Genomic DNA, 13,554 nt, shown 5'->3' with positions numbered 1-13,554 from the left:
AACCCTACAGAGCCTGATGTGTAGAACCCAGAACCCTACAGAACATGCTTCTCTGCTTTAAGAACCCTACAGAACCTGATGTGTAGAACCCAGAACCCTACAGAACCTGATGTGTAGAACCCAGAACCCTACAGAGCCTGATGTGTAGAACCCAGAACCCTACAGAACATGCTTATCTGCTTTAAGAACCCTACAGAACCTGATGTGTAGAACCCAGAACCCCAAAGAACATGATGTATAGAACCCAGAACCCTACAGAACCTGATATGTAGAACCCAGAACCTGATGTGTAGAACCCAGAACCCTACAGAACATGCTTATCTGCTTTAAGAACCCTACAGAACCTGATGTGTAGAACCCAGAACCCCAAAGAACATGATGTGCAGAACCCAGAACCCTACAGATCCTGATGTGTAGAACCCAGAACCCCAAAGAACATGATGTGTAGAACCCAGAACCCTACAGAACCTGATGTGCAGAACCCAGAACCCTTAAGAACCTGATGTGCAGAACCCAGAACCCCAAAGAACATGATGTGTAGAACCCAGAACCCTACGGATCCTTATGTGTAGAACCCAGAACCCTACAGAACATGCTTATCTGCTTTAAGAACCTATGAGAACCTGATGTGTAGAACCCAGAACCCTACAGAACCTGATGTGTAGAACCCAGAACCCTTAAGAACCTGATGTGCAGAACCCAGAACCCCAAAGAACATGATGTGTAGAACCCAGAACCCTACAGAACCTGATGTGCAGAACCCAGAACCCTACAGATCCTTATGTGTAGAACCCAGAACCCTACAGAACATGCTTATCTGCTTTAAGAACCCTACAGAACCTGATGTGTAGAACCCAGAACCCTACAGAACCTGATATGTAGAACCCAGAACCCTACAGAACCTGATGTGCAGAACCCAGAACCCCAAAGTACATGTGTAGAACCCAGAACCCTACAGAACCTGATGTGTAGAACCCAGAACCCTACAGAACATGAAGTGTAGAACCCAGAACCTGATGTGTAGAACCCAGAACCCCACAGAACCTGATGTGTAGAACCCAGAACCTGATGTGTAGAACCCAGAACCCCACAGAACATTATGTGTAGAACCCAGAACCTGATGTGTAGAACCCAGAACCTGATGTGTAGAACCCAGAACCCTACAGAACCTGATGTGTAGAACCCAGAACCCCAAAGAACATGATGTGTAGAACCCAGAACCCTACAGAACATGATGTGTAGAACCCAGAACCCTACAGAACCTGAAGTGTAGAACCCAGAACCCTACAGAACCTGATGTGTAGAACCCAGAACCCCAAAAAACCTGATGTGTAGAACTCAGAACCCCAAAGAACCTGATGTGTAGAACCCAGAACCCTACAGAGCCTGATGTGTAGAACCCAGAACCCTGCAGAACCTGATGTGTAGAACCCATAACCATACAGAACCTGATGTGTAGAACCCAGAACCTGATGTGTAGAACCCAGAACCCTACAGAACATGCTTCTCTGCTTTAAGAACCTATCAGAACCTGATGTGTAGAACTCGGAACCCTACAGAACCTGATGTGTAGAACCCAGAACCCTACAGAACATGCTTCTCTGCCTTAAGAACCCTAAAGAACCTGATGTGTAGAACCCAGAACCCTAAAGAACATGATTTGTAGAACCCAGAACCTCAAAGAACATGATGTATAGAACCCAGAACCCTACAGAACCTGATTTGTAGAACCCAGAACCTTACAGAACATGATGTATAGAACCCAGAACCCTACAGAACCTGATGTGTAGAACCCAGAACCCTACAGAGCCTGATGTGTAGAACCCAGAACCCTACAGAACATGCTTCTCTGCTTTAAGAACCTATCAGAACCTGATGTGTAGAACCCAGAACCCTACAGAACCTGATGTGTAGAACCCAGAACCCTACAGAACCTGATGTGTAGAACCCAGAACCCTACAGAACATGCTTATCTGCTTTAAGAACCCTACAGAACCTGATGTGTAGAACCCAGAAACCCAAAGAACATGATGTATAGAACCCAGAACCCTACAGAACCTGATATGTAGAACCCAGAACCTGATGTGTAGAACCCAGAACCCTACAGAACCTGATGTGTAGAACCCAGAACCCTACAGAACATGCTTATCTGCTTTAAGAACCCTACAGAACCTGATGTGTAGAACCCAGAACCCTACAGAACATGCTTCTTTGCTTTAAGAACCTATCAGAACCTGATGTGTAGAACCCAGAACCCTAAAGAACCTGATGTGTAGAACCCAGAACCCGATGTGTAGAACCCAGAACCCTACAGAACCTGATGTGTAGAACCCAGAACCCTACAGAACATGCTTATCTGCTTTAAGAACCTATCAGAACCTGATGTGTAGAACCCAGAACCCTACAGAACATGCTTATCTGCTTTAAGAACCCTACAGAACCTGATGTGTAGAACCCAGAACCCCAAAGAACATGATGTGTAGAACCCAGAACCCTACAGAACCTGATATGTAGAACCCAGAACCCTAAAGAACCTGATGTGTAGAACCCAGAACCCTACAGAACATGCTTATCTGCTTTAAGAACCCTACAGAACCTGATGTGTAGAACCCAGAAACCCAAAGAACATGATGTATAGAACCCAGAACCCTACAGAACCTGATATGTAGAACCCAGAACCTGATGTGTAGAACCCAGAACCCTACAGAACCTGATGTGTAGAACCCAGAACCCTACAGAACCTGATGTGTAGAACCCAGAACCCTACAGAACATGCTTATCTGCTTTAAGAACCCTACAGAACCTGATGTGTAGAACCCAGAACCCTACAGAACATGCTTCTTTGCTTTAAGAACCTATCAGAACCTGATGTGTAGAACCCAGAACCCTAAAGAACCTGATGTGTAGAACCCAGAACCCGATGTGTAGAACCCAGAACCCTACAGAACCTGATGTGTAGAACCCAGAACCCTACAGAACATGCTTATCTGCTTTAAGAACCTATCAGAACCTGATGTGTAGAACCCAGAACCCTACAGAACATGCTTATCTGCTTTAAGAACCCTACAGAACCTGATGTGTAGAACCCAGAACCCCAAAGAACATGATGTGTAGAACCCAGAACCCTACAGAACCTGATATGTAGAACCCAGAACCCTACAGAACCTGATGTGTAGAACCCAGAACCCTACAGAACATGCTTATCTGCTTTAAGAACCCTACAGAACCTGATGTGTAGAACCCAGAACCCTACAGAACATGCTTCTTTGCTTTAAGAACCTATCAGAACCTGATGTGTAGAACCCAGAACCCTAAAGAACCTGATGTGTACAACCCAGAACCCGATGTGTAGAACCCAGAACCCTACAGAACCTGATGTGTAGAACCCAGAACCCTACAGAACATGCTTATCTGCTTTAAGAACCTATCAGAACCTGATGTGTAGAACCCAGAACCCTAAAGAACCTGATGTGTAGAACCCAGAACCCTAAAGAACCTGATGTGTAGAACCCAGAACCCCAAAGAACATGATGTGTAGAACCCAGAACCCTACAGAACCTGATATGTAGAACCCAGAACCTGATGTGTAGAACCCAGAACCCTACAGAACATGCTTCTCTGCTTTAAGAACCTATCAGAACCTGATGTGTAGAACCCAGAACCCTACAGAACATGCTTCTCTGCTTTAAGAACCTATCAGAACCTGATGTGTAGAACCCAGAACCCGATGTGTAGAACCCAGAACCCTAAAGAACATGCTTCTCTGCTTTAAGAACCTATGAGAACCTTACGTGTAGAATCCAGAACCCGATGTGTAGAACCCAGAACCTTACAGAACCTGATGTGTAGAACCCAGAACCCTACAGAACATGCTTTTCTGCTTTAAGAACCTATCAGAACCTGATGTGTAGAACCCAGAACCCTACAGAACATGCTTATCTGCTTTAAGAACCTGTCAGAACCTGATGTGTAGAACCCGATGTGTAGAACCCAGAACCCTAAAAAACCTGATGTGTAGAACCCAGAACCCCAAAGAACATGATGTATAGAACCCAGAACCCTACGGAACATGCTTATCTGCTTTAAGAACCTATCAGAACCTTATGTGTAGAACCCAGAACCCTACAGAACCTGATGTGTAGAACCCAGAACCCTTAAGAACCTGATGTGCAGGACCCAGAACCCCAAAGAACATGATGTGTAGAACCCAGAACCCTACAGAACCTGATGTGCAGAACCCAGAACCCTACAGATCCTGATGTGTAGAACCCAGAACCCTTAAGAACCTGATGTGCAGAACCCAGAACCCTACAGAACATGCTTATCTGCTTTAAGAACCCTACAGAACCTGATGTGTAGAACCCAGAACCCTACAGAACCTGATGTGTAGAACCCAGAACCCTACAGAACCTGATGTGTAGAACCCCAAAGAACCTGATGTGTAGAACCCAGAACCCTACAGAACCTGATGTGTAGAACCCAGAACCCTACAGAACCTGATGTGTAGAATCCAGAACCCTTAAGAACCTGATGTGCAGAATCCAGAACCCTTAAGAACCTGATGTGTAGAACCCAGAACCCTACAGAACCTGATGTGTAGAACCCAGAACCCCAAAGAACATGATGTGTAGAACCCAGAACCCCAAAGAACTTGATGTGTAGAACCCAGAACCCCACAGAACCTGATGTGTAGAACCCTACAGAACCTGATGTGTAGAACCCAGAACCCTACAGAAGATGCTTCTCTGCTTTAAGAACCTATCAGAACCTGATGTGTAGAACCCAGAACCCTACAGAAGATGCTTCTCTGCTTTAAGAACCTATCAGAACCTGATGTGTAGAACCCAGAACCCTACAGAACATGCTTCTCTGCTTTAAGAACCCTACAGAACCTGATGTGTAGAACCCAGAACCCCAAAGAACATGATGTGTAGAACCCAGAACCCTACAGAACCTGATGTGTAGAACCCAGAACCTGATGTGTAGAACCCAGAACCCCAAAGAACATGATGTGTAGAACCCAGAACCCCAAAGAACCTGATGTGTAGAACCCAGAACCCTACAGAACCTGATGTGTAGAACCCAGAACCCTACAGAACATGATGTGTGTGTTTCAGGCTGCAGACGGCTGGGATCCCGAGTCCAGAACCTTTGATGCTCAGGAGTCACGTTCTGCTGATGAGCTTCATCGGAAAAGAAAACATGTAAGTTCAGCCGCTGATCAGAGTGATTGATCAGTGACCAATGATCGTGTTCTGTGGGTCAGAGTGATTGATCAGTGACCAATGATCGTGTTCTGTGGGTCAGAGTGATTGATCAGTGACCAATGATCGTGTTCTGTGGGTCAGAGTGATTGATCAGTGACCAATGATCGTGTTCTGTGGGTCAGAGTGATTGATTAATCGTGTTCTGTGGGTCAGAGTGATTGATTACTCGTGTTCTGTGGGTCAGAGTGATTGATTACTCGTGTTCTGTGGGTCAGAGTGATTGATTACTCGTGTTCTGTGGGTCAGAGTGATTGATTACTGACTAATGATCGTGTTCTGTGGGTCAGAGTGATTGATTACTCGTGTTCTGTGGGTCAAAGTGATTGATTACTCGTGTTCTGTGGGTCAGAGTGATTGATCAGTGACTAATGATCGTGTTCTGTGGGTCAGAGTGATTGATCAGTGACTAATGATCGTGTTCTGTGGGTCAGAGTGATTGATCAGTGACTAATGATCGTGTTCTGTGGGTCAGAGTGATTGATCAGTGACTAATGATCGTGTTCTGTGGGTCAGAGTGATTGATCAGTGACTAATGATCGTGTTCTGTGGGTCAGAGTGATTGATCAGTGACTAATGATCGTGTTCTGTGGGTCAGAGTGATTGATTACTCGTGTTCTGTGGGTCAGAGTGATTGATTACTGACTAATGATCGTGTTCTGTGGGTCAGAGTGATTGATTACTCGTGTTCTGTGGGTCAGAGTGATTGATTACTGACTAATGATCGTGTTCTGTGGGTCAGAGTGATTGATCAGTGACTAATGATCGTGTTCTGTGGGTCAGAGTGATTGATCAGTGACTAATGATCGTGTTCTGTGGGTCAGAGTGATTGATCAGTGACTAATGATCGTGTTCTGTGGGTCAGAGTGATTGATTACTCGTGTTCTGTGGGTCAGAGTGATTGATTACTGACTAATGATCGTGTTCTGTGGGTCAGAGTGATTGATTACTGACTAATGATCGTGTTCTGTGGGTCAGAGTGATTGATTACTCGTGTTCTGTGGGTCAGAGTGATTGACCAGTGACTAATGATCGTGTTCTGTGGGTCAGAGTGATTGATTACTCGTGTTCTGTGGGTCAGAGTGATTGATTACTCGTGTTCTGTGGGTCAGAGTGATTGATTACTGACTAATGATCGTGTTCTGTGGGTCAGAGTGATTGATTACTCGTGTTCTGTGGGTCAGAGTGATTGATTACTGACTAATGATCGTGTTCTGTGGGTCAGAGTGATTGATTACTGACTAATGATCGTGTTCTGTGGGTCAGAGTGATTGATTACTCGTGTTCTGTGGGTCAAAGTGATTGATTACTCGTGTTCTGTGGGTCAGAGTGATTGATCAGTGACTAATGATCGTGTTCTGTGGGTCAGAGTGATTGATCAGTGACTAATGATCGTGTTCTGTGGGTCAGAGTGATTGATCAGTGACTAATGATCGTGTTCTGTGGGTCAGAGTGATTGATCAGTGACTAATGATCGTGTTCTGTGGGTCAGAGTGATTGATTACTCGTGTTCTGTGGGTCAGAGTGATTGATTACTCGTGTTCTGTGGGTCAGAGTGATTGATTACTGACTAATGATCGTGTTCTGTGGGTCAGAGTGATTGATTACTCGTGTTCTGTGGGTCAGAGTGATTGATTACTGACTAATGATCGTGTTCTGTGGGTCAGAGTGATTGATCAGTGACTAATGATCGTGTTCTGTGGGTCAGAGTGATTGATCAGTGACTAATGATCGTGTTCTGTGGGTCAGAGTGATTGATCAGTGACTAATGATCGTGTTCTGTGGGTCAGAGTGATTGATTACTGACTAATGATCGTGTTCTGTGGGTCAGAGTGATTGATTACTGACTAATGATCGTGTTCTGTGGGTCAGAGTGATTGATTACTCGTGTTCTGTGGGTCAGAGTGATTGACCAGTGACTAATGATCGTGTTCTGTGGGTCAGAGTGATTGATCAGTGACTAATGATCGTGTTATCCTGCCACTATGGTGGATAGGGGCGGGGCTCTGTACTATGACGACAAGTCCGCATTCCATTCTGAAAACTCCGTTTTCGTCTTTCAACCAGTTTACACACAAACGCTAAACGGAGTTTTTAAAAAATCTCCACTTTTGCCGGAGTTTTTTTTAGCTTCGTTTTCGGAGGAAAAAACTCCGTTTGTGTATAAACGAAAGGCACAAATGAAGGGAAAGGTCTTCGTTTTTCAAAATACCCGGGTATGTGTAAACGGCACCTTAAACAAACATGGAGAAGGCAACAACACCTGCGGAGCGTACGGAGGAGAGCCCCTTGGTTGGTAAAAGAAAAAGCAGTGGCTCAATCATTTGGAGATGGTTCGGATTCAAATTGTCAGACGAGCAACAAAACCAAGCTATATGTATATGGCGTGATCTTTGTGCCACCAGGTTGAGCGCACATGATTATTACAATTCTTCCTCCTTATTTTTTTATTATTTATCACACAAATACCAGTCTGTGAAAACTACCAGTCTGTGATTGGCTGGTGGCGTGGCTCATTTACATATAACTAACAGAGTTGTGAGCGCAGAGATAGAGCCGAGCGCGAGCAGAGTGAGCCGTTCGAGCGAGCAGTTTGTCAGATTTGAGCGCGTGTCCGAGCACCTATGAGCGAGCGTGTGTGAGATTCATACGCACACGCTTAAAATTATTGTTCCTTCAGATAGATCTGTGCCCTCAAATCAGTGTCACTGCGCGCTCAACCTGGTGGCACAAAGATCACGCCATATATGTAGGGAGTGCCTTAAGCACATTGCAGCCAGTGGTGGAAGCACTACGAATCTTTTTTATCACTTAAAAACGTGACACAAAGTGCAATATGAAGAGTGTGTGAAACTGCGCGCTGCAGCAGCCACAGGCAGCCGTCCCCAACCTGACAAAGCTCCAGCCCCAAAACAAAGCTCACTGCAAGCTTCATTTTCCCGCTGTGTGCCGTATGAGAAGAAAAGCGACAACTGTCCTTTCACATTGCCAAAGACATGGTCCCTGTTGCAACAGTGGAACAGGTCGGGTTCAAAGAGCTAATTAAAAAGCTGGGCCCGAGATACGAGCTTCCCAGTCGGAACTATTTTGCACGAGAAGCACTGCCGCAAATGTATAGTGAAGTCAGGCAGAACGTTGCGGGCCGGCTCGCTAACGTCACCAAGCAGAACCTGTGCGAACCTTATATGAGCGTGACAGTTCACTTCATGCAAGACTGGGAGCTGAAAACAGCTTGGCAACTGGTTGAGACTGTTCAGAGAAGCTATTAAGTTAACAAAAATAAACAGGTAATCAAGCTGATGTTTAAAAACGTTTTTCTTAAACTGAGCATTTTATTTTGTTATCTCTTTATATATAAATGCTGCCCTTAGAAAAAGATTTACCTATTTTATTTTATAGGCTAATTTTATTTCAGATATTTTTTTATTTAAATGTGCACCTTACGGAGCTTTGTTATACAGTGTTTACATTTTATAGTGAGTTTTCAATAAAACTACTCGTATTTGGCTTTGACTTTGACTGAGCATTTCATATCACAGCTCTCACTTTGCGGAAAAAAATATCGGGATATATATCGTATATCGATATTCAACCTAAATATATCGAGATATGACTTTTGGTCCATATCGCCCAGCCCTAGGTCAGAGTGATTGATTACTCGTGTTCTGTGGGTCAGAGTGATTGATCAGTGACTAATGATCGTGTTCTGTGGGTCAGAGTGATTGATCAGTGACTAATGATCGTGTTCTGTGGGTCAGAGTGATTGATCAGTGACTAATGATCGTGTTCTGTGGGTCAGAGTAGGGCTGGGCGATATATCGATATTTAAGATATATCGATAGATTTTTAAATAAGATATGGAATTAGACCATATCGCATATATCGATATAGTTCAAATTTGCGCTGTAATACTTGCTTCAGGCAACCCGTTGATCAGAGCTCTCTGCACTGCTTCCCTCGCTCCGGCTCCGCCCCTCCTCTTTCATGCACAGAGGGGGGAGGGGGAGGAACACTCCGGCACTCTTAGGCGCCGTTTACACATACCCGGGTATTTTGAAAAACGCATATTTTCTAACCTTCGTTTTCAAAAAAAAACCCGTGCACACAGCCCCGTTTTTTAAAAAAAACCCGTCTACATTGATCCGGAGAAATACGCTATCAGGAGCTGTTAAATTACGCCAAGCCTGACGGTGGCAATGTTAGAACAATGAGAATTCCACACAAGCCAATCAGAAGCCTAATAGAGAACCACTGACAGGCAACTTTCTTCACAACATCAACAGAAGCGCGCATGTGAGTACTCTCACCCTGGATGTGCGGGCGTAGCAGTTCTGCTAGGGAAAGGAGTGAAAATCGTGACATCCTGAAATTTTCCCTCCATTCCTCCGGGACAACAAAGCCATTTTCAAAATGTTCCCACCATAAAGCAGTCCGTCCGGGTCTAATCCAGAATCGCCGTCGCTGGCGGTGGTATGGCCGGGCTCTGTCTGCCAACAGAAGCTCCGCAATTGTTGCCCTCCGCGCCGTAATGCGCCTTTGTTGTTCAATACTTTGTATGAGTGTAATTTTCAAAATCACACAAGCGAGTATAGCTCTCAACAAAATAAATGCTGCTAGTACCTCCATGCTTGCCAGATAAACAATGAATGGCGTTATCCTGCCACTATGGTGGATAGGGGCGGGGCTCTGTACTATGACGACAAGTCCGCATTCCATTCTGAAAACTCCGTTTTCGTCTTTCAACCAGTTTACACACAAACGCTAAACGGAGTTTTTAAAAAATCTCCACTTTTGCCGGAGTTTTTTTTAGCTTCGTTTTCGGAGGAAAAAACTCCGTTTGTGTATAAACGAAAGGCACAAATGAAGGGAAAGGTCTTCGTTTTTCAAAATACCCGGGTATGTGTAAACGGCACCTTAAACAAACATGGAGAAGGCAACAACACCTGCGGAGCATACGGAGGAGAGCCCCTTGGTTGGTAAAAGAAAAAGCAGTGGCTCAATCATTTGGAGATGGTTCGGATTCAAATTGTCAGACGAGCAACAAAACCAAGCTATATGTATATGGCGTGATCTTTGTGCCACCAGGTTGAGCGCGCAGTGACACTGATTTGAGGGCACAGATCTATCTGAAGGAACAATAATTTTAAGCGTGTGCGTATGAATCTCACACACGCTCGCTCATAGGTGCTCGGACACGCGCTCAAATCTGACAAACTGCTCGCTCGAACGGCTCACTCTGCTCGCGCTCGGCTCTATCTCTCTGCTCGCTCGCGGCTCTGTCTCTGCTCGCTCGCGGCTCTGTCTCTGCTCGCTCGCGGCTCTGTCTCTGCTCGCTCGCGGCTCTGTCTCTGCTCGCTCGCGGCTCTATCTCTCTGCTCGCTCGCGGCTCTGTCTCTGCTCGCTCGCGGCTCTGTCTCTCTGCTCGCTCGCGGCTCTGTCTCTGCGCTCGCGCTCGGCTCTGTCTCTCTGCTCGCGCTCGGCTCTATCTCTCTGCTCGCGCTCGGCTCTATCTCTCTGCTCGCGCTCGGCTCTGTCTCTCTGCTCGCGCTCGGCTCTATCTCTCTGCTCGCGCTCGGCTCTATCTCTGCGCTCGCGCTCGGCTCTATCTCTCTGCTTGCTCGCGGCTCTGTCTCTGCGCTCGCGCTCGGCTCTGTCTCTCTGCTCGCTCGCGGCTCTGTCTCTGCGCTCGCTCGCGGCTCTGTCTCTCTGCTCGCTCGCGGCTCTGTCTCTCTGCTCGCTCGCGGCTCTGTCTCTGCGCTCGCGCTCGGCTCTGTCTCTCTGCTCGCTCGCGGCTCTGTCTCTCTGCTCGCTCGCGGCTCTGTCTCTGCGCTCGCGCTCGGCTCTATCTCTCTGCTCGCGCTCGGCTCTATCTCTCTGCTCGCTCGCGGCTCTGTCTCTGCGCTCGCAACTCTGTTAGTTATATGTAAATGAGGCACGCCACCAGCCAATCACTGCAGAGTCTGCAGTGCAGACTCAATTGAACTTCTACCATCACCCTAAAGGAATTAAACTAGATGTTATATTTTTTTGTCAAACCAGTAACCATTACAGATTAAACCAATAACACAATTGATCAGTTTAAAGTTTAAAAGTTTTAAAAAAAAAACACTGTGGGTCAGCTGCTATAGTTCATAACTTACTAGGTAAAAACAACCACTTCAATACTTCAAACATTTAATTTCCTAAGCTGGTGTAGTTTTATTTTTCTACCGTTTTAGATTTTGATCAAATCAAAATCAAATCAAGTTTATTTGTAGCACATTTCATGTACAAAACAATTCAAAGTGCTTTACATAAAATAAAAGCATTGCAGCAGGGAGTGGAAGAAGCATTAAAATACATAAAAGAATATAAAGAGAAACAAATAAAAAAGTTGATGTTAGGTTTCTTTCTCTAAAATATCCCTGACACCCTACAACAGTAATCAGTAGGCTAACTAGCTAGCACCCAACTAGACCAGTTTTAACATGATTATTACAATTCTTCCTCCTTATTTTTTTATTATTTATCACACAAATACCAGTCTGTGAAAACTACCAGTCTGTGATTGGCTGGTGGCGTGGCTCATTTACATATAACTAACAGAGTTGTGAGCGCAGAGATAGAGCCGAGCGCAGAGATTGAGCCGTTCGAGCGAGCAGTTTGTCAGATTTGAGCGCGTGTCCGAGCACCTATGAGCGAGCGTGTGTGAGATTCATACGCACACGCTTAAAATTATTGTTCCTTCAGATAGATCTGTGCCCTCAAATCAGTGTCACTGCGCGCTCAACCTGGTGGCACAAAGATCACGCCATATATGTAGGGAGTGCCTTAAGCACATTGCAGCCAGTGGTGGAAGCACTACGAATCTTTTTTATCACTTAAAAACGTGACACAAAGTGCAATATGAAGAGTGTGTGAAACTGCGCGCTGCAGCAGCCACAGGCAGCCGTCCCCAACCTGACAAAGCTCACTGCAAGCTTCATTTTCCCGCTGTGTGCCGTATGAGAAGAAAAGCGACAACTGTCCTTTCACATTGCCAAAGACATGGTCCCTGTTGCAACAGTGGAACAGGTCGGGTTCAAATAGCTAATTAAAAAGCTGGGCCCGAGATACGAGCTTCCCAGTCGGAACTATTTTGCACGAGAAGCACTGCCGCAAATGTATAGTGAAGTCAGGCAGAACGTTGCGGGCCGGCTCGCTAACGTCACCAAGCAGAACCTGTGCGAACCTTATATGAGCGTGACAGTTCACTTCATGCAAGACTGGGAGCTGAAAACAGCTTGGCAACTGGTTGAGACTGTTCAGAGAAGCTATTAAGTTAACAAAAATAAACAGGTAATCTCAAGCTGATGTTTAAAAACGTTTTTCTTAAACTGAGCATTTTATTTTGTTATCTCTTTATATATAAATGCTGCCCTTAGAAAAAGATTTACCTATTTTATTTTATAGGCTAATTTTATTTCAGATATTTTTTTATTTAAATGTGCACCTTACGGAGCTTTGTTATACAGTGTTTACATTTTATAGTGAGTTTTCAATAAAACTACTCGTATTTGGCTTTGACTTTGACTGAGCATTTCATTTCACAGCTCTCACTTTGCGGAAAAAAATATCGGGATATATATCGTATATCGATATTCAACCTAAATATATCGAGATATGACTTTTGGTCCATATCGCCCAGCCCTAGGTCAGAGTGATTGATTACTCGTGTTCTGTGGGTCAGAGTGATTGATTACTCGTGTTCTGTGGGTCAGAGTGATTGATCAGTGACTAATGATCGTGTTCTGTGGGTCAGAGTGATTGATTACTCGTGTTCTGTGGGTCAGAGTGATTGATCAGTGACTAATGATCGTGTTCTATGGGTCAGAGTGATTGATCAGTGACTAATGATCGTGTTCTATGGGTCAGAGTGATTGATCAGTGACTAATGATCGTGTTCTGTGGGTCAGAGTGATTGATTACTGGTGTTCTATGGGTCAGAGTGATTGATCAGTGACTAATGATCGTGTTCTGTGGGTCAGAGTGATTGATTACTCGTGTTCTGTGGGTCAGAGTGATTGATTACTCGTGTTCTGTGGGTCAGAGTGATTGATCAGTGACTAATGATCGTGTTCTGTGGGTCAGAGTGATTGATCAGTGACTAATGATCGTGTTCTGTGGGTCAGAGTGATTGATCAGTGACTAATGATCGTGTTCTGTGGGTCAGAGTGATTGATTAATGACTAATGATCGTGTTCTGTGGGTCAGAGTGATTGATTACTCGTGTTCTGTGGGTCAGAGTGATTGATCAGTGACTAATGATCGT

The 13,554-nt window shown here is 45.1% G+C and overlaps 1 protein-coding gene across 2 annotated transcripts in view; it reads left to right on the top strand.

Annotated features, from left to right (window-relative positions):
* riok1 (RIO kinase 1 (yeast)) overlaps positions 1-13,554 on the top strand; it is a 46,219-nt gene that overhangs the window by 16,548 nt on the left and 16,117 nt on the right. For both annotated transcript variants that reach the window (XM_075482451.1, XM_075482450.1), the window contains exon 9: positions 5,118-5,204. In XM_075482451.1, coding sequence (XP_075338566.1) covers positions 5,118-5,204 — 87 coding nt within the window. The remainder of the gene's footprint in view (positions 1-5,117; positions 5,205-13,554) is intronic.

The sequence above is a fragment of the Odontesthes bonariensis genome, chromosome 14 (genome assembly GCF_027942865.1).
Source record: "Odontesthes bonariensis isolate fOdoBon6 chromosome 14, fOdoBon6.hap1, whole genome shotgun sequence".
Classification (NCBI taxonomy): domain Eukaryota; kingdom Metazoa; phylum Chordata; class Actinopteri; order Atheriniformes; family Atherinopsidae; genus Odontesthes; species Odontesthes bonariensis.
The sequence above is the reverse complement of the archived record's forward strand: the minus strand, read 5'-3'. Positions and strand labels throughout refer to the sequence as shown.